The sequence below is a fragment of the Doryrhamphus excisus genome, chromosome 23 (assembly GCF_030265055.1).
Source record: "Doryrhamphus excisus isolate RoL2022-K1 chromosome 23, RoL_Dexc_1.0, whole genome shotgun sequence".
NCBI classification, from domain to species: Eukaryota; Metazoa; Chordata; class Actinopteri; order Syngnathiformes; family Syngnathidae; genus Doryrhamphus; species Doryrhamphus excisus.
In genome coordinates this window covers 1,041,354-1,060,901 of record NC_080488.1, presented here as the reverse complement: position 1 = coordinate 1,060,901, position 19,548 = coordinate 1,041,354, and the positions used below count along the sequence as shown (strand labels likewise).

The window sequence follows — 19,548 nt, the reverse complement described above, 5'->3', positions numbered from 1 at the left end:
GAGGGCTCTAATATTTAAAAAAAAAACGTATGTGAAAGCTAGTCTATAGGTTTCCTATGCTCAAACTAAGACAATGTTGATTTGTAAAAAAGTTACTTATTTACTTATTATTATGTACGGGATTGCTGTACATACAGAACATTCAATGCACACAAAATACAATATTTGAGTAGGTCCCAGGTCAGTCAGTGATTGGTTTGCACCGGCTGCCCTGCTGTCATCTGATTGGTCAGCCCCACCCTCCACAACCAGGAAGTGAAGCGATGCCAACGTGGATAAATAAAACTAGCATCTGCCTTCTCTTACGTTTTAACCAAAGATGTAATTGTCCCTCAGACACGTTTTGACAAGTGATGCGCTTGGATGTTTCTTCCCTCTTTAATCTCGCCGAGTTGAGTGTCGTCGTCAGCGGCTGTCACCAACACCAGACGCTGCTGGATGTCAAAGTGGACTTAAAGGCCGTGTAGTGCATCTTTTATGTGAACACTCCTGAGAATACACCGGGGATGCGTGCCGTCGCCTCGGGTGGCAAGCTTCAACGTCAGCCGGTGATGTCACACACTTAAAGGAACCCGCAATGGGGGGGGAATTAACGCACTTGGATGAAAAGTGTTGTCTTTTTTTCCCTCCAAAATGGAAAAGTGGAGCAGTTGCTATTAGCCACATTAGCCTAGCTAGCTAGCGACTAGCTAACCGTTAGTTACCGGTCAAATTAGTGGGCTGAGTTCTCCGAGCTAACTCAGCCCACTAATTTAACAACACGACATTCCGGTTTGTTAACTCCCTCGCGGATATACTGGGATATATTTGTGTACCGACAGACAGGTTTTCCCAGCGAAACACCCCATTTCTTCTGACTTTACGCTCTTGTCTTTCTCTTGTTTTGACAGAGCTAGCCTGTTAGCTCTGCAGCTAGCTCAGCCAGCATCATTAACTGTTGGGCGACAAACATGGCTTTTCAAGACGCCTTTCCTTTGCATTTCCTGGTGTGGAACAACCAGTATCAAGAACTTGACAGGGCGATGCAAAAGAACGAGGTATGCTTTGTATTGCGCTGCTCGGACGATGTGCGGCACTGCATTGCGCTGAATCCGCATGTTGTTTCTCCGCAGCAGCCGCACCAGGACTTGGAGCGGCTGGATCCGAGGGGGCGCACACCGCTGGAGCTGGCGGTGTGCCTGGGTCACCTGGAATCCACCAGAGTGCTGCTCAGATACCCCGCAGACCCGACACACTGCAACGCCCAGGGGTGGACGGGTGGGGGCTCTGTTGGCTGCTGTCTTGGGGGACATGAAGGAACACCTCACTGATATCAGAAGATGTTTGCCTTTCAGTTTTGCAGGAGGCGGTGAGCACCGGGGACCCTGAGCTGGTTCAACTGGTGCTTCAGTATCGGGACTTCAAGCGGGCGACGCAGAGGCTGGCGGGCATCCCTGAGCTGCTGGGGAAACTAAGACAGGTAACGAAACGATTGCTCCAGACGCTTGTTAAAAATGGCTGAACTTGACTGTTTATCCGCTCAAGGCACGGGACTTCTACGTGGAGATGAAGTGGGAGTTCACCAGTTGGGGTGAGCGTGTTTTCCTTGATTTTTTTTTTAAATATATTTTTTATTATTCCAAAACGCCTCCCATAAAGGCATCTCACACAGTACTAGAAAAAGGTTAAGAACTGTATTAACTTTGGTCTTTGGACTTTGTTGGAGATGTTTGAGGTGGGATAGGCGTGTCCATAATGACCTGCCTCTAACTATTTGACGTGTGTCAACCTTTGGAAAAAGGTGCCACAGTACTGTATTGAAATTAGACAATTAAAAGCTTTTAGTCAGCCCTCCTGGGACCATGCTGTTTTGCGTGTCTGTGGCTTTAATGCAAATGAGCTGTGTAATTAGATGGAATAATCAGCTATAACAACATCATTGAAATAAGTCTTGTACCCCTCAGTGCCTTTAGTGTCCAAGGTGTGCCCCAGCGACGTGTACAGGGTGTGGAAGAGCGGCTCGTCTCTCCGTGTGGACACCACCCTCCTGGGCTTTGAACACATGACCTGGTTGAAAGGACGGCGGAGCTACATCTTTAAGGGCGGAGGTTTGTGTTCCTGTGTGTGCACTTCTTTACCCCCCGGGTCCTAACATTTGGCTTCTTCGTCTCTAAGACGACGGAGCCGTGGTCATGGAGGTGGACCACGAGAAGCAGGTGGTGTACACGGAGCCGCTGGTCTTGTCCCCGCGGGACGCGCCCGCCCTGCTGGCGGCCATGCAGCCGTCGCAGGAGAACACGGCGCAGAGGCTTACGTCGCCCATCGTCTCCACGCACCTCAACACGCGCAACATCGCCTTTGAACGGTAAACAAAGGTGGCAGTCTACCGCGTACAGCGTCAATGCTAATCCGAACGCTAAAAGCTGCTTTTTTCCCTGTTTAGGAACAAGTCTGGCATTTGGGGCTGGCGCTCCGAGAAAAGCGAGCTGGTCAGCGGCTACGAAGCCAAGGTAAGACCGCGTCAGATAAAATCCAACTGTTACTACCGTACAGATGTCACCGCGCGTGGGTGTGGTTTAGGTTTACAGCGCCACCAACGTGGAGCTGGTGACTCGGTCCAGGACGGAACATCTCTCAGACCAGGATAAATCCCGCAGCAAAGGTGAGGAACAGAACCCCAAAGTAGAGTCGCTCCCCTCAAATTTCAGATGTATCTAGATGTTATTACATCTTCTCAAAGGGACCAGACATTGAACCGCAGCTCCCTAGTGTCTGCAGCACTCGTGCAGCCCCAGACCATGGTTGTGGCCAGTAATGCTGAGGTACTTTAGTAGATCATAATCCCATAAAAGTATATCCGAGTTTGTTGCTGTAGCTCTGGTCCTTGAGAAGATGTCATAAAAAGGTTTTTTTTGTGAGTGTATATTTCCTTAAAGAAAAACTGTCTCCATTAATCGGCGCCCCTCCCCACATCCAGGCTCCAAAACTCCTCTGCAGTCCTTCCTGGGAATAGCCGAACAGCACACAGCTCAGAACGGGGTAAGCTCCACTGACGCTCATTCCCACCTACACCGCTTGCATCCTCCGTGCAGAAGAGGACGCCGTCAGGCCCCGAGAGGGGACACCAGACTACAACGCCGTGCCCGGTTCTCACCGGGCCTCATTTGCCGTCCTTGCAGCCATGAAGTTGAAGTCTGAGGCATGTTTTTGTGACCCAGCATCTTCACATGTCCTTCTCTTGCCGTCACGCAGAGTAACGTGTCCCAGTGCGTCAGCCCACACAACCCCACGGCCATCACGGCTGAGGAGTACTTCAATCCAGACTTCGACCTCAACGGTCGGGACATCGGGCGGCCCATCGAGCTCACCAGCAAGGTCCAGAGGTACGACCGAGACACGGGACAGAATTTCATACAGTGGGGACCACGGTTAACATCTGACCCGGTTCTCCCATGTTTTGGTTAACATCTAAAATGTTGCCTTGGTTTGTGTTCAAGCGCCTTGTTAGCATGCGCTACGGTGCAATGCTCCACTTGAGTGCTGTAACAGTTAAAAAAAGGGATTGCCGTCTAAGCGTAATCTCTTCTCCCTCGTCCTCTATGCAAAACCAGGACAAAGTGATGTTAAATGTTCTGTTGTCCATTCATTATGGACATTATGGTAATTATTAGTTTGCATTCAAATTATAAATATTGTCTATAAAATGTGTTTTGGTTTAATTTTAGGGTGTCTGGAACAGATTGTTTTCTTTGGGAGAACCTGTCTTGGTTAGAGTCTGTTTTGGTTAGAGTCTGTTTTGGTTAGAGTCTGTTTTGGTTAGAGTCACCACTGTGTGTCTGTTGTGCTCGGGACGTGTCCAGGTTCAAGGCCAACCTGTGGCTGAGTGAGACCCACCCCCTGTCGCTGGCGGAACAGGTGACCCCCATCATCGACCTCATGGCCATCTCCAATGCTCACTTTGCGAAGCTGCGGGACTTCATCACCTTACGCCTGCCCCCTGGTTTTCCAGTCAAGATAGGTGAGGCTGATGTGGATCTGATGTCCCAGCAGATGGTGCTTCTCTTCTAGAAAGTCTGATCAAACGTCCTGCGTGCCCTCCAGAGATTCCGCTCTTTCACGTGCTGAATGCCAGAGTTACCTTCAGTAACCTGTGCGGCTGCGACGAGCCGGTCAGCTCTGTGACTGTTCACCCACCGGAGGGCTCAGACCAAGCAGGTGAACTTCAAACCACTCAAAAACCCGAAGCTCCTGAGGATCAGACGTCAAAATCCTCGGGCGGAGTAAAGCGGTGCATAATGGCATCGAGAATTTGTTGTCGTCACAGGTCAGTCCGTCCCCCCCGTTCACTGCGAGGTGGACCCCTCAGTGTTCGAGCCCCCGCCAGACTACACCACCCTCGGCCCGGGCCGCAGCGAACCCATGAGAGACGAGGACGACAACCTGCTGCAGTTCGCCATCCAGCAGAGCCTTTTGGACGCTGGCACGGAGAGCGACCAGGTACTGTAGTGGCCAATATTTACTTCCTTCCTTGGCGGTCCAAAATGAACTGTGGTGGTCCGCCGCTATACATGAATGCATGATGGGAACCCTAATGTATTTTCCATGCAGCATCTAATGTCTGGTGTTAAAATGTGCTTGAAGGTGACCATCTGGGAGGCTTTGACCAACAGTCGCCCGGGACCCCAGGTGCCCCTCTATGAGGAAGACACTCAGCTGGAGAGGTGAGCAAAAACAAAGGCTTGCGACTTGAATAGAAGATTTCAAGAGTCCATTACGGTCCGCTTGAATCGAGGAAGGCCTCTTGTGTAATTCCGTGAAGTAATTAAATCTGTCAATCTGTGACTAGCGCTCCCTTCCAACCTACTTGAGGGAGCCGCTACTCCCAGTCATGCTCCCCCAGGCCCGGCGCCGGGCCCACTGTTCTTTTTTCCCCATGTGTCCCCCTGTGGTCGCCCCTCTAACAGGGCCATCCAGGAGTCTCTGTCCCTCTCGCTGGCCGGCAGAGGAGGCGCAGATGACGCTCAGAACCCCGGCCAGCCCCCAGCGGACCCCCCGGCGTCAGACCCCGCTGCCAACTACCCCAGCTCCTACAGCACAGCCACCGAGCCGCCTTTGCCGGGCCAGTTGGGCGCGGCCAGCAGCTTTGACGAGCAGTTGCGCATCGCCATGGAGCTGTCGTGCCGCGAGCAGGAGGAGTCGGACAGGTGAGGTCCATGGAGTAATGCCCCCCCCCCATTTACATATTCAATATGTGAGGAATTGAAGTGGTGCTGTACACTGCCCCCTGCAGCCTAAGAATGTACACTACAGGAGGAGGAAGGGTTGAACACTTTCTCTTCATGCACGCCTCTCACACTCCCGGCCGAGGGGGGGGAATAATGAATGTCTTATTTTTAAATCCCCCCCCTTTCCAAAAACATGTTAGCTTCATGTAATTGGTCTGTTCTGATCATATCTGCAGGAAGCGCAAAGAGGAGGAGGAGGAGCTGGAGAGGATCCTGCAGCTGTCACTCACCGAAAAGTGAGAGGTGGGTCTTCATGGGGGGGGGGGGGGGGCACGAGCTCCTCGTTTATCCTGGTTTTACTTTTTTAAACCCAGAGGTATGTTAAGTTATTCCAGATGTTTTATTTATGAAGTGTGAAGGACAAGAGTGCGTGACATGAACACAAAGTGGATGACAAAAGGGCGTGGCTTTGTTTCATTTTTTTTTGTTTTTTTTTATTGAAGATTTTTTGCAGTCTTGCTGTTTTTAAAAGAGTGAGCGTTTAAACCTCCGGCATTATCCACGGTACTGATGAAAGATAAACAATGTATTTGAAAAAAAAACAACCATTGAAAGTCTTATGTTGACCTGCTCGTGTTTGTGTGGACAATAAAGGATAAATGCTCCTCCTGGGAAGGTTTTCCATACACCCTCCTTTTACTCCTTTAGCCACATCCCTCCATTTCTACTATTCATCTTACCGCTGCATTAGCGTCATATTTTAATCATAAATGACAGAATTTCCAATAGCATGAAACTCATTTGTTAGCCAAACATGGAACCTCTGACTTTAGACTACCCCCCCCCCTCTTGTGCTTCTTCTGTCATCCACACCTTTTATTCAAATTGTCTTCTTCAGGAAACACATATTCACCTTCCCCCGGCTTGGTCCCTGAACGCACCGTTGGCAACACTTGAGCTTTGGCTACCCTTTTAGGCGTATGGGAAGTGAGGCTGATGCACTCGGGAGGGGGTGTCATTTCTGTTAAAACACACACACACATTGTCAGGATGTGTGTGTGTGTGTGTGTGTGTGTGTGTGTGTGTGTGTCCCACTGCTCACCAATGCGAGTGTTGTAGATGTCGCCCAGTGTGTAAGGATGAAGGTGGTATTCCGTCTTCTGGAGGAAATATTCCAATACATCACTCAGGGAGGAAACGCTCACCTAGACGCAAAAAGACTTGTGTCAGAAAATGCGTCATTGATGCATTTACACAAGATAATCTCATGGAGGGGTTAAGAGGAGTGGAATGGAAGATTTGTTTTGCAGGTTGGACGCTCACGTGGCCTAATACGTGTAAAAGTATAGACTCGATAATTGTGGGGCTGTGAATTATGATGAAGATAATTTTAAGAAACTTGCAAAATGTTTCCAAGAGACCTCCATAGTGTCACACCAGTGTGCTCGGGGCAGGTGCCCGAATACAGTGCACTTTGCTGGGCCACAGCAGGTGGCTCCCCCCTTCTATACTCTGGTTCTCCTGGTAGTAGTGACGTTATGATATTTGATTAGGACAAACCAACAGGTACGAATCCTACATTCTTCCAAATCCGGCAGCAATGGGTGCTGACTGGAAGATCTAGAAAGCTTTCTGTGCTGGTGATTGTGTGTAGCTGCTCTATAGGAGTCCACAAGTCAATACAAAGTGCCCAAAAGGAGCATAATGGGTCCCCTTTTAAGACGTACTGCTGTCTCCAGTTGGATGACAAATCCCGACTTGGTGCGGGTCAGCCGGTAGTTCTTCATCACAGGCCCCCTAAAACACGAGCAGTTGTGAGTTTTGGTGCGAATTTAGACTCTTTGGTCAGCAAAACCACTGAAATGAGAAAGAGAGTCCTGATGGAGTAACATACTCGGATGTGACGTGTCTGAGGGTGACGGCGTAGTTGTTGGTCAGGGTGGACGGACGCAGAATGATGCTTCCACATTGAGGGTTCTCTTCCAACATCTGCTCGGCTTCCTGTCGAGTCACATTGAAGAAACATCTGAAGAAATCAGAGAATGTATATTTAACTAGGATGCGGACGACCAATGAACACACACGGAAGTAGCCGTTCTTACGCTAGCTGCTCGGGGTCACCATCAGATTTGACTTGTTGGGGAAGGGAGGAGGAAGCCGCCATAAGGAAGCAGGGACGAGGCGGGAGCGGAGGTTTGTCTTCCGGGGTGATTCTTCTCTTCTCCTGAGAGAGAGCGTCCTGGAGCAGCATCATCTGGCCGGGTAGTAGCTGCAGCTGGCTGGGAATCTCTTTCTACAGGACAAGGAATGAAGACAACATCCTGCTGGTCCCGTTTCATTCACTGGATGCTTCCTGGTCTGGGCTCGCATGATGGAAATCATTAGATTGACCTTTTTTCTGCTAAAAACAACTCATTCACTATAAGTTCCTAATAATGCATCGTAATACAGGTGACGTACAAATGTAAATAAGATATAGATTTTTAACAGGGTACCTACGCAAGTATGGAAAATGATTTGATACATCTCCACATCTGGAAAATCTAGTATGGGAAAAACAGGCATGACCTTTGTATGGCTACATTAGCTACGGCCTTTCACCATTCACTGGTGCTTCCGGGAAAATAACACGGATGAGTTTTTAATTAGCTGTATTTGACGTCATTTGCTTTGTTGTGTAGTACACGACTACCATATGTAGACACTATGGTGTTAGTACACGACTACCGTGGACGCCATGGAGTTGGTACACGACTACCGTAGACACCATCGTGGTGGTATACGACTACCGTAGATGCCATGGTGGTGGTATACGACTACCGTAGATGCTGTGGTGTTGGTACACGACTACCGTAGACGCCCTTGTGTTGGTACACGACTACCGTAGACGCCACGGTGTTGGTACACGACTACTGTAGACGGCACGGTGTTGGTACACGACTACCGTAGACGCCATGGAGTTGGTACACGACTACCGTAGACGCCATGGTGGTGGTATACGACTACCGTAGACACCATCGTGGTGGTATACGACTACCGTAGACACCATCGTGGTGGTATACGACTACCGTAGACGCCGTGGTGGTGGTATACGACTACCGTAGATGCCGTGGTGTTGGTACACGACTACCGTAGACGCCCTTGTGTTGGTACACGACTACCGTAGACGCCACGGTGTTGGTACACGACTACCGTAGACGGCACGGTGTTGGTATACGACTACCGTAGACGCCATGGTGTTGATACACGACTACCATAGACGCCATGGTTTTAGTATACGACTACCATAGACGCCATGGTGTTGATATACGACTACCGTAGACGCCATGGTTTTAGTATACGACTAACGTAGATGCCACGGTGTTGGTACACGACTACCGTAGACGCCACGGTGTTGGTACACGACTACCGTAGACGCCGTGGTGTTGGTATACGACTACCGTAGACGCCATGGTGTTGGTATACGACTACCGTAGACGCCACGGTGTTGGTATACGACTACCGTAGACGCCGTGGTGTTGGTATACGACTACCGTAGACGCCGTGGTGTTGGTACACGACTACCGTAGACGCCGTGGTTTTAGTACACAACTACCGTAGACACCATGGTGTTGATATACGACTACCATAGACGCCATGGTTTTAGTATACGACTAACGTAGACGCCATGGTGTTGGTACACGACTACCGTAGACGCCACGGTGTTGGTACACGACTACCGTGGACGCCACGGTTTTAGTATACGACTAACGTAGACGCCACGGTGTTGGTACACGACTACCGTAGACGCCACGGTGTTGGTATACGACTACCGTAGACGCCACGGTGTTGGTACACGACTACCGTAGATGCCACGGTGTTGGTACACGACTACCGTAGACGCCAAGGTTTGTTAGTACACGACTACCGTAGACGCCATGGTGTTGGTACACGACTACCGTAGACGCCATGGTTTTAGTATACGACTAACGTAGACGCCACGGTGTTGGTACACGACTACCGTAGACGCCATGGTCCAAGGTTTGTTAGTACATGACTACCGTAGACCATCTAAATGTGTGTTGGCTTACGTTAACCATGGTCAGGATGTAAGCCCTCCACTCCTCTCCTGTGTCAGGGTTGTCCATCTGCACAGTCCCCCCCCCCAAAAAAAAAAAATGTTTTTATTGTCACTGTAGGTTTAGCATCAGAGCTTAATGCTAAAGCACACAGACAAAAGGACCTTTAAGTGGACCTCCCCTGTGTGCATGATGAGGGTGAAGACGGTCGGCATCTTCATCTGATATGGAGACGCTAGCTGCATGGACTTGATCTGCAGCAGGTCTAGCTTCTCTGTGTACTGACACATTGAACACATCTCAGTGGGATTGCTTTACACTTTTGTATGTATTTTTTTTATTTCTTCTCTCCGGTAAATACAGAAAGCAGAATATTTAGTCTCTTACTGTGTCCTGCGTGTCGTCTTTGTACAGAAACAGTGCGTCTCCGCGCAGCTCTGCGTAAAACTTCTTGTACTCCTGGGAATGATAGATAGGTAGGATTGGAATATCAGCTTTCCAGCCTCTTTCATCCTTACCGTCTCATAGGAGCCTTTCTTGAGCAGGTGTCCTGAATAGTAGAGCGGCAGAGCTGTGATGTGAGTCCTCCTCATGTGGACCACTCTGGGGAGCCCAGACATGATCCAGAACACAAGGCGCTCTCTCGGCTTCTCTGAACCCGATTCGATCCGCTTTTGCCCTGGCGATTCCGCTCCAGGTGTGGCTGCCGTCTGCTGGTCCTGAAAACACTGACCGAGTCACTCGGGTGGTAAGGCGGTGAGAATGAGGAAACGCTGTGGTGATTTATAAATAAGGAAGTAGTCACTATAAAGTACCCCCCCCCACACACCCCCCAGCAGTCTTCAAATGCCAGCAAGAGTAATTATTCATCAAATGTTTGCTTCATGGCAGGTATGTGATGTTCCATTTTATAATAAAGCTACTCCTTTCCCATGTTGACCTCAAACAAAACCATTACTCCCACAGAACTTCATACAATATTTTGAATGGAATCTAAATCACCTATATAGGATGGATGACAAAAAATATATACAATAAAAATTGACAATAAAAAAAAAAATTACAATAAAAAAATATTAATTCCGCCCTCACATTCTGTATTTTGATTTGGGGATTTGAACTCTTTAAAGGCCGGTTTGTCTACATAACTCCATCGTGTTTATGTTTATGTTTATGTCATGTCAGACCTGTTGCTGCATGCTTTGAATGGGAAATACTAGCGCCATCTGCTAAACACATTTAATGTACAACAATATGAAAGCCACTCGTCCAAATTGAAATAAGAACCTGTGAAGAGTTGCCAATTTAGGCTGACATGCGGAACACAGATGACCATTCAAAACAATGGATAATATCTGGCAGATATTATATCTGGCAACCGAGGGTTGCTTCTGATGTAAATATATCTGCATTGGTCGTTTTAATTAATATTGTAAACGTTTATTGTTTTCCAATTGATGCGATAGGTCCAAAATAAAATGGATGCAGTTCAAAACAGCCGTATTGCTCTTAAACGTTTGCTTGTAGTATTTCTGATCTGAAGCTACTGAATTATTAATGAGCGAAGCGACGGGTTGTGCTTTGCGAGGCATTAGCAATCAACACAGCTACAACGATTACACTTCAACACGATAATCGTAACACTATATTGTATCAGTTTTGTATTTTTGTACGATTTATGTGCCTCGGTTGGCATTGGATATCATTCGTGTGTGATGTACCAACTAACAAGCTCGGTTTTGGTTGTATTGTTTATCTGCGATCGATTAAGAGCGCCTGTGCATAGTGTGAAAACTCCCATTGATTGATCTCCACTACACTCCCCGCTGACCAAGAGAAAACATTTGATATCGAAGGCGAGTGGGGATTTAAATGACGTGAATAACGGTCACATTTCGGAGCTAGGGTCCCCGGTGGAGCGAGCGAGCAGCCGGTATCGCCGTTTGCCGAGCGTTCGTCGACAGAATACGGCGTTTTGTGTCTGCTTTAACGTCGCCACTGGTGGACTTGTTTTCTCTCAGCCGGAGCTTGCTTCCTGTTAGCTTTGTGCTAGCATGATGCTAATGGAGGTGCTAGTATAGTTTGCGAGCATCGCCAAAGGGCTGCATCGCCGCAGCTCGGCGTACCGGTTGGTGTTATTTCGACTATATTTACAAGGATTGTGCGAGGAATAGTTCGAGTTGTCTTTTTGCTAACGCACGGTAGCTTAGCCGTGTTGCTACTGTGAGGCATTTAACTACCCAGCGATATATACATATATATGCACCGGCAATTAGCTTGCGATTCGTGGTAAGGAATAAGTGTTGGTTGTATTTCTATTTTACATGTAAACCGTCGTTGTCAGTGCTTCCTAACACAAGAGAGAAGCTGCTATTTGACAGCTCCTGTCAACGGTTTAAAAGTGTCCAAAAAAGAAAGAACCGGAGCTCGATAATTGGCATTTGCCCCTGAACGCACCATTGGCTGCTGGCGCTGTATTTCGTGTTAAAACATTTAAAAATAAAAAATAATAAATAACACAGATCGTCTTCGAGCTTAAGACAGACGCAGGGGAAGTGGTCCCAAGAGGGGGGGTCCCGTCTTTATTTTTTGTAGTCTTTGGGCTACTTTTCCTCCACCAACCCCGCCCTCCTCCTCTCTCCAGTCAGTCATGGATCCCCCCAGGACCAGATCTCGTTCTCGATCTGGCTTCTATCATTTTGCAATGAGCACCACCCCTGGAGGCAACACCGGTGGCAACACGCTCGGTAACGGGAGCATGGTGAACGCCACCGGTGGAGGAGCGATGAGCTACCCGCAGCAGAGCGGCGCCGGCTGGGCATCGCACCACGGCGGCCGGGGCTACCCGGACAGCCAGCAGCAGCAGCAGCAGCAGCAACCACCCGGAGGCTACCTGTCCTCGGGGGCGCAGCGACACGGGGCCCACCGGCACCCTGGAACTGGTAAGTGTTGTTTCAACACACAAGGCTTGCAACATCCATCCAACATTCCATGCAATGGAAGCACACGCTTTACCAGGATTTTGAACTTCTGGCCTTTGGTCATCTCGGGTGTTCTAGTGGGGGACATTTTTCAACATTATCCAATTATTCATATTCCCAGTGTGGACTGATACTACCAGATAGGTATTTATAGCATTGAACATTTTGAATATCCAAAAAGCAGTAGGAAGAAGCCGAGCTCATTTAATCCTCGCCCTCCTATTTTAATTGTTGTCCACAATTTGCGGCAAAATTTGGCATACTGTCTCGGATTTTGTACCTTATGCCTAAACACAGCACCCCACTCGTTCCTGACTCGCCGTCAGTGCATGTTTTTATGTGCAACTGCAAAATAACCCACCATGGGGCCACAACAAGTTCCAGCATAAAGCTCATTTTGCATTTTAGCACTATATGTCAAACTATAATTATTCTCAGAAAAATATATTTGCGTTTTCTGTAACAGATTCATTGGGAAAAGTCATATTTTAACATAAGAAATGCCCCAATTTTATGAGAATAAAGTGGTAGTATTAGAGAAATATTAGAGAAAAAAAATATTTTTGTAAAGTCTTAATATGAGAAACAAACCGAAGAAAATGATAATTTTGGAAAATTAGAATGTGGAAAAAATATAATACGATGCAAATAAAGTAAATACTGAAGATTTTTTTCAGAAAAAATGAAATATTTGGAAAATAAATGCAAAAATTGATTAAAAAAAAGAGGCTAAGTTCACATTAATAATAGACATTTGATCCCTAAGCTGATATGCACGTGCATCCTTTCATGTTCGCTACATACGTGCGCCTCGCCGGACAACACTTGGACATTCCTGACGTAGAGCGTGGCGTGTACGCAGGCGAATGTTGCACGAATCATCCAGTCCGTCCGCTCCCAGTGCCAACCTCCTGTTGCTTCCCTTCTGCCCCCACTCAGGGGGACATGTGGGGCATGCCTCTCACCTCATCTAAAGCATTGCCGTGCCTCAGACACCAAACCACCATGTGGAGTCACGCAAACCTGATAATCAATTCTGAAATTGAAAGGCAAGCTTTTAACGGTCGTGTCGCCACCACCCCTACCCCTCGCAAAATAACCCTCCCACACGGAGAGGCCACGCATAAATACAAATCCAGCCATTCAGCCTCGCTTTGTTTTTGTGGCTGTGACAGTCATCAATGCCATTTGTGGCCGCAACGGCCCACTGAAGCGTCAACGCTGTACACTTCAGCTGTGTGCTTTTCAGTTACCCAGCTGTATCGTGATCATCGCACGTTCGACACGGCTACAGACGCGTGTGTGCGTGTGACTTGTCATCCTGTGAATAATCTGCAGATTCCACCGTGCCGCCTCACAAACAAGCACCAGCCTTATTTTGGTGTCCTGTTGAGTCTCCCCGTTTGTGTTGGGATCTAAAGGCGCTGCTTCAGATGACACTTAAGGTGCTCATGTCATCAAAACACATCATGGTCTGTTTTTGTTGCCGTGTGGACTAGCGGTTAGCATGGCTAACAGGAGTCAGGAGGTGTGGAAGATCTGGGTTTGGAGCATCTCTGTGTGGAGCATGCATGTCCTCTTCGTGCACACGTGGGGTTTCTTCCAAAAGCATGCATGCTGGCTTCATTGGCCGCTCCAAATGCTCCATAGGTATGAATGGTTGTTTGTCTATATGTGCCCCGCCATAGGCTGACCACCAGTCCAGCTGGGATAGGCTCCAGCATAAAAAAAGCCTATCGCCGGTGGCTAGCATTGTTTACTGGCAGATGTTGGAGCATGACAAGAAACGTTTTATTAAGGGAATGCTTCTTTTTTTGTTGTGTGTGTGTAGATGAGGCTTGGATCTTGGGGGAATCTAACATGTGGCCCTCCATATCCACTCATCCACAGCTGTAAGATGGGGGAGTCTTATAAATGATGGATTTGTAGCACGTCTTCATGTAGTGGCCCCCGTGGTTCACATGCAGCGGTGTCACTTTAAACTCCTCTGGAAACTTTACAGATGCCAGGTCTGTTGTGTGAGGTGGTAAAGACGTCCACACATCAGTCATAAGAAAGGGGGGGGCTTTGCAGTTATTCACATCAACCGTATGTTAATCCTCTGCATGAAATTCATATTGTCCCGCTCACCAGTGGTCCACCCCCATCTTTGGGGCGAACATCTAAAAGGTCTCGCTCTAAGGACCCTCCCGTGTCAGCCACTGGTTGGGCGTCTTTGAGGCGCCAACAGGCGGGTTTCACGTGGCTCTGCAAAAGACAGCAGAGGGGTGGGGCTCGCTTTCAGGTCCGATGTTTCTGAGGAGGCTTGTTGGATGAGGGGCAAGCATGGCTTGGGGGGAGGAGGGAAAGGTTTTTTTTTTTTCTCCTTTTTTGTGATGAAAGATTTCTCGGTCCCTGCTTGTCAGCTGAAGGACGTCCTTCCAAGATGCGTGAACGTACGTGTGCACGTGCTGCATCCTTCTTCCATTTTTGCTCCACTTCCTCTTCTTCTGGAAGAGCTTCCTGTTTGAGGACAAGGTGGAAGGTGTTGGTTGTCTCTTATACCATCCATGATCCACCTAAACCCGCCTCCATTGGCTTTTTACAGCAAGGACCAACAAAAGGACCGGTAGGACCAAAATACAACTTTAGTTTGATGGTATGGAAGCACATGTGTCTTCTCCATCCTGAGTTAGTTGTGTGTGTGAAGAAACCCCAACAGTGTTTTCCGGGTGACAACGGTACAGCGTTCTTCTGGTAAGCGCTATGTTGCGTCACACATCTTTGAGGAGTTTTTGCAGATAAGAAAGTCCATCAGCCAGATAGCATGCAGCATACGTCCAGCGGGGATGTGTCGAGTCCTCGGAAGAAGAAAAACGAGAAGCTTATGGCGGAGGGGATTGATGGATGGTCTTCGCGGTACATCAGAGGCCATGAATAATCCAGTTTTTTTCCAAAGAGCGCTTCCTCTGCTTTGTTCCGAGCCGCTATTGGAAAAGCCTGGAAGACCAAAGAAGCACAACAAACACGGATTGATTTCTGACGCACGTTTGCGTTTGGCGTAACACAGCGACGCCTGTTTGACAGCCTCGGTGATCCTGCACAGGAACATCACATGGAGGCAGCAGCTGCCTCAGCGTCTCGTGATGTTGCTGGATTTCATCTGATCCGGTTTTCCTTTTCTTTCCCTCCCTCTGGCCTGCAGGAGGAGTGCTGCATTTCCACCCAGATAATGTTTTCACTGAGGATCGGGACAAAGTAAGCAATGAAACCGTTTACTCCTGCTTTGCAAAGGATGTCATTTTTAACTCTGCCCCCCCCCCCCCCCCCCCCCTCGACCCCCCTTGCTCCCCCCCTTTTGTGCAGATGGAAGACAGCCCAAGCCCAAAAAGGCAGCGTCTTTCCCAGCAGTCCTTTTTAGAGCTAAGCTCCGCCCCGCCCTCCACCCCGCCCTCTCCCATTCGCCCCTGGGAGCTACCCCCCAGTCGCAGACCGCACGGCCACTACGCCCCTGAGAGATGCCACACGCCCGTACGCAACCGACGAAGGTAAGCCTGCCCTTCTCAGAATCAGGATCCTGTTCAGTAGAACATCTGAGATGGAGCTCCATGGCGGCAGGAAAGGAGAGTAGAAAATGGTGATTGACACCCAAAACATCTTGGCTTCTTTACGTTTACTACCGGTGCACCCTCCTCTTCCTCAGCCCCCAGATGCGCCGCCCCCGTGGCCGAAGAGACCGCCTGACACGCCACCACCACACGCACAGCCACCACCCCCACCCACACCACCATTACAACAGCAACAGCAGCCACCACCACCAGCACCACCACCACCTGCACTCCCACCACGCTGGCCTGCCGTCAGCCGGCCACCAGGACGAGAACTACCGTCACCCGGCCCCCCCCCAGGGCTACCCTCCCTACGGCCAGCAGCCCCCCAGAGGGCCCGGCGGGATGGAGGAGCGCCAAGGTTACCATCCCCCCAACCACTCCCCGAGGCCTCTCCACCCGTCGTCAAACCTGTCACCGCGACTCCTGCACCCTGCGGCGCACCCGCAGCACCCCCACCCGTCACAGCAGCAGCAGCAGCAGAGTGGGGGGGTGCTGGAGCTCCAAGAGCAGGTGAGCATAAATGATGGCAACATTGTCGAGTCCTGCCGTGTGCAAACCTTACCCTCCTTCTTCAGGGCTCGGCCCCCGTATCGTATCCCGTGTCCCCCCCGGGGGCGCCGCCTGGCCTGCCGCCTCGCTCCGCCCCGCAACAAATCCCAGCATGCTCGGTAGTCTTCAGTGGACAGCACTACCCCGTCTGCAGCGTCCCCCCTCCTGTGAGTTCCGTTCCGCAATCAGGCTTTTCTCTCGTTGTTTTGGTTGTCATGGCAACCACATCTAATCCCTCTTTTGGTCCCCCTTAGGTCCTGCAGACCTGCTCCGTGCAGCACCTTCCCATTCCCTACCCCTTCCCCTCTCTGCTGTCCAGCGACCCCACCTTCCTCCTCCCTCCTCCTCCCCACCTCCCCCACCCTCCCACGCACCTTTCCCACCACCCCCCTCACCTGCCGCAACCTGGCCAGTTTGGACCCTACACCACGCAGCAGGCCCGATCGGTGAGTCACTTGGATTCATCATGACGCCGGCCTCCATATTTATGCCGCGTTTACCTCATCGCTCGCCTCCAAACTCTGTCAATAAGAGATGCTGCTCTTTAATACAGCTGAAGGCAGCATTTCAGGAAATGCTGCAAACGTTTGACAGACGGCACAAATTGCCTGTTCACAAACAACTACTTACTGGGTGAAAGATGTAATTATACAGTATATCATCATAGCATTAATATTATTTAGCATCAATATGTATTCTTCACGGGGCGGGCCTATGGACTGTCCATCAGTGTTGTGACCGCGTTGCCTCCTGCAGCCGTTACAGAGGATAGAGAATGACGTGGAGCTGCTGGGAGAACACCTGTCCTTGGGGGCGGGGCTCCACTACCCCCCCGCCACCCACCCGGCCCTCACCCCGCACTCCACCCAGCTCCACTTCCTCTCCCACGAGCCTCTGCCTCAGGAGTTCTTCGGGGTGGTGAGTGCAAAGACGCGTCGTTCACCTCAGCGCTCAAGGCCGCTAAAAGTCACCAGACCTCACCAGCTTTTTGTGTCTCCTAGTCCTACCCGAACTTCATCCCCCGTCGTCTCGCGGGCCGACGGTACCGCTCACAGCAGCCACTACCGCCTTCGCCTTACCACCCGAGCCTCCTGCCTTACTTCCTGTGAGTGGAGAACTACCTGATCCTAATGGAATGAACCTATCATATCTATATTGGAACTTTGTCCTTGTAGGTCAATGCTGCCGGTCCAGCCCACTGGTCCTGCAATCAGTCTGGAGCTGGATGTGGACGATGGAGAAGTGGAAAATTACGAGGTTAGTCCTTTCGAGCCGAAATCTGCCCTTTCTGCCTTCTTGGACGCTAACAATGTTCTGCTGCAGGCCCTCCTCAATCTGGCCGAGCGTCTCGGGGAGGCCAAACTCAGGGGGCTGACCAAGGGGGACATCGAGCAGCTTCCCTCCTACCGCTTCAACCCAAATAACCACCAGTCGGAGCAAACGCTGTAAGCCGGCATCGCACGCCGCAACACGCCCATACACAAAGCAAAGCTGACTTGCTCACGTCGGCGTGGTGCCGTTGCAGGTGCGTCGTGTGCATGAGTGACTTCGAGTCCCGCCAACTGCTGCGAGTTCTTCCCTGCAGCCACGAGTTCCACGGCAAGTGTGTGGACAAGTGGCTGAGGGTAAGTATGTGCTACGTACCGGAACACACGCGTGTTCGCACCTTTTCTACCCAGGGCTCGAACACAAATGTGACAGCTTTTAATATTATTGTTACGCGCTAACGATGGATCTGCGCGATCGATCGATAGCGCTGCGCCCGTGATGGATGTGTGTAGTTAGTTTAGATGCCAACAGATGGCAGCGCTGAGCGTTGTTACTTACAAGAATCAAGAAGTCGATACATGCAAATTTCATATTCTTGGATTAATTGTGAAGCAGTTCACTTTGTTACCGTTCTTGGCGGGGGGAGTGTGACCCCTAACCCGAACCCTGTCATTGTATGCAATTAGCAGATCAACTATATCGTATATATAAAGCATCGGTCTCCAGCGCAAGGCAGTTATATCCATCGTGAGCGCAGAAATCGAAATTATTAATGAAATAAAAAAGCTATTTGCAGTCATAATATTACTTGCTAACGATGGATCCATCTCGGGCGCAGCGCTATCGATTGATCGCGCAGATCCATCGTTAGCACCTAATAGTATGACTGCAAATAGCTTTTTTATTCCATTAATGCCAACAAAACTACAGTATTCTTGTGCATGATATCACAACATTATTCTCCTAAAATGACAGCCTTTTCACATTATTACAATGTGGCTCTCTTAATACGCCATTTTGCCTTTATTCTTGGAGAATATTTTTCTAAATGTGCCACAAATGGCCCCCGGGCCGCATGTTGAAAACATCCTAATCCCTTAAGTGATGGAAATATGCATTTAAAAGTCAAAGTGAGGCACCCTGCTAACGCACAGTAAACCGTGGACCTGAAGCCCCTCCCCTTTTTTTTTTACCACAGGCCAATCGGACGTGTCCCATCTGCCGAGCAGACGCCTCGGAGGTCCAGAGAGACTCCGAATGATCCCCGCGACGCGCTTGGACACAAATGTCTTTGTAGACACGGTCAGCACTGCCTGCCACATCGCTTTCATAGATGAGCATCGTTGCTCACACACACACACACACACACGTCATTCCCTCAGTGGTGTCCGTTGCGCACTCCTCCTTCGTGTGTGTGTGTGTGTGTGTGTGTGAGTGTGTGTGTGTGTGAGACCTATGACAACTCGTCACGACTGACTGCGCTGCGTTCCTGCACTACTCGTGTCTATGTACAGTATCTTGTGCGTTAAATGATTTTCTCTCCGCTCCAACTCTTCTTCTCAGTTAACCTTGTAGAAAGCTGATGATGGATTATGAATGAATGTTTCCTTTTTTTTTTTACCTGAATGAGCGAGTGGTTGTCCTGCCTGGCATTTACCTCATTCCTGTCTTCACTCATTACGAGCACTTCACAGCACTCCTTTCTAATGAAGCACATGACATATACATATATATATATATATATTTTTGCTTTCCTTTTATTTTCTTAGTTGGTGACTTTGCAGTGGCACATGTTCTATAGATATATATCTATAAATATACAGTATATAGTGTATAAATGTATGAACATCTGTATACCAAATAAAAGGCTTGATATGAACTTTTTCAACTTTAAACT

The 19,548-nt window shown here is 49.3% G+C and overlaps 3 protein-coding genes across 4 annotated transcripts; 2 read left to right on the top strand and 1 right to left on the bottom strand.

The window, feature by feature from the left end:
- Positions 1 to 219: 219 nt before the first annotated feature.
- On the top strand, positions 220 to 5,922 carry ankrd13d (ankyrin repeat domain 13 family, member D). Its single transcript, XM_058062814.1, has 17 exons — positions 220 to 548; positions 891 to 1,037; positions 1,113 to 1,257; positions 1,335 to 1,459; positions 1,525 to 1,570; positions 1,944 to 2,087; positions 2,155 to 2,344; positions 2,423 to 2,489; positions 2,560 to 2,641; positions 2,957 to 3,018; positions 3,232 to 3,362; positions 3,840 to 3,997; positions 4,081 to 4,194; positions 4,304 to 4,476; positions 4,621 to 4,700; positions 4,944 to 5,183; positions 5,441 to 5,922. Exons 2-17 carry the CDS (start codon positions 951 to 953, stop codon positions 5,502 to 5,504), a joined length of 1,908 nt encoding a protein of 635 aa, XP_057918797.1. The 5' UTR covers positions 220 to 548; positions 891 to 950; the 3' UTR covers positions 5,505 to 5,922.
- On the bottom strand, positions 5,550 to 13,403 carry LOC131110108 (signal-transducing adaptor protein 1-like). The gene is made up of 10 exons (XM_058062816.1): positions 13,048 to 13,403; positions 9,781 to 9,981; positions 9,650 to 9,721; positions 9,427 to 9,543; positions 9,275 to 9,331; positions 7,307 to 7,497; positions 7,099 to 7,230; positions 6,932 to 7,001; positions 6,307 to 6,409; positions 5,550 to 6,225 (listed from the first exon to the last, which is right to left on the bottom strand). The coding sequence occupies exons 1-10, from the start codon at positions 13,123 to 13,125 to the stop codon at positions 6,068 to 6,070; spliced, it is 1,179 nt and encodes a 392-aa protein (XP_057918799.1). The 5' UTR covers positions 13,126 to 13,403; the 3' UTR covers positions 5,550 to 6,067.
- On the top strand, positions 11,054 to 19,546 carry LOC131110105 (E3 ubiquitin-protein ligase RNF38-like). 2 transcript variants are annotated; one of them, XM_058062813.1, is made up of 13 exons: positions 11,054 to 11,118; positions 11,907 to 12,204; positions 15,428 to 15,480; positions 15,589 to 15,770; positions 15,926 to 16,343; positions 16,409 to 16,549; positions 16,637 to 16,828; positions 17,139 to 17,300; positions 17,384 to 17,487; positions 17,558 to 17,639; positions 17,706 to 17,827; positions 17,908 to 18,007; positions 18,850 to 19,546. In XM_058062813.1, exons 2-13 carry the CDS (start codon positions 11,913 to 11,915, stop codon positions 18,910 to 18,912), a joined length of 1,911 nt encoding a protein of 636 aa, XP_057918796.1. In that variant the 5' UTR covers positions 11,054 to 11,118; positions 11,907 to 11,912; the 3' UTR covers positions 18,913 to 19,546. The 2 variants fall into 2 exon arrangements, with proteins under 2 accessions (XP_057918796.1, XP_057918794.1); XM_058062811.1 differs by having other exon boundaries at positions 11,061 to 11,390.
- The last annotated feature ends 2 nt before the right edge of the window (positions 19,547 to 19,548 follow it).

Coding starts and splice junctions, on each gene's coding strand:
- ankrd13d (XM_058062814.1), top strand. CDS start 951: ATGGCTTTTCAAGACGCCTTTCCTTTGCATTTCCTGGTGTGGAACAAC. Junction 2,088..2,154: donor CTACATCTTTAAGGGCGGAG/GTTTGTGTTCCT, acceptor TTCGTCTCTAAG/ACGACGGAGCCGTGGTCATG. Junction 5,184..5,440: donor GAGCAGGAGGAGTCGGACAG/GTGAGGTCCATG, acceptor TCATATCTGCAG/GAAGCGCAAAGAGGAGGAGG.
- LOC131110105 (XM_058062813.1), top strand. CDS start 11,913: ATGGATCCCCCCAGGACCAGATCTCGTTCTCGATCTGGCTTCTATCAT. Junction 12,205..15,427: donor CCACCGGCACCCTGGAACTG/GTAAGTGTTGTT, acceptor TCTGGCCTGCAG/GAGGAGTGCTGCATTTCCAC. Junction 17,828..17,907: donor CACCAGTCGGAGCAAACGCT/GTAAGCCGGCAT, acceptor GTGCCGTTGCAG/GTGCGTCGTGTGCATGAGTG.
- LOC131110108 (XM_058062816.1), bottom strand. CDS start 13,125: ATGATTCGTGCAACATTCGCCTGCGTACACGCCACGCTCTACGTCAGG. Junction 9,544..9,649: donor AAGACGACACGCAGGACACA/GTAAGAGACTAA, acceptor TCAATGTGTCAG/TACACAGAGAAGCTAGACCT. Junction 7,498..9,274: donor ACATCCTGACCATGGTTAAC/GTAAGCCAACAC, acceptor CTTGTCCTGTAG/AAAGAGATTCCCAGCCAGCT.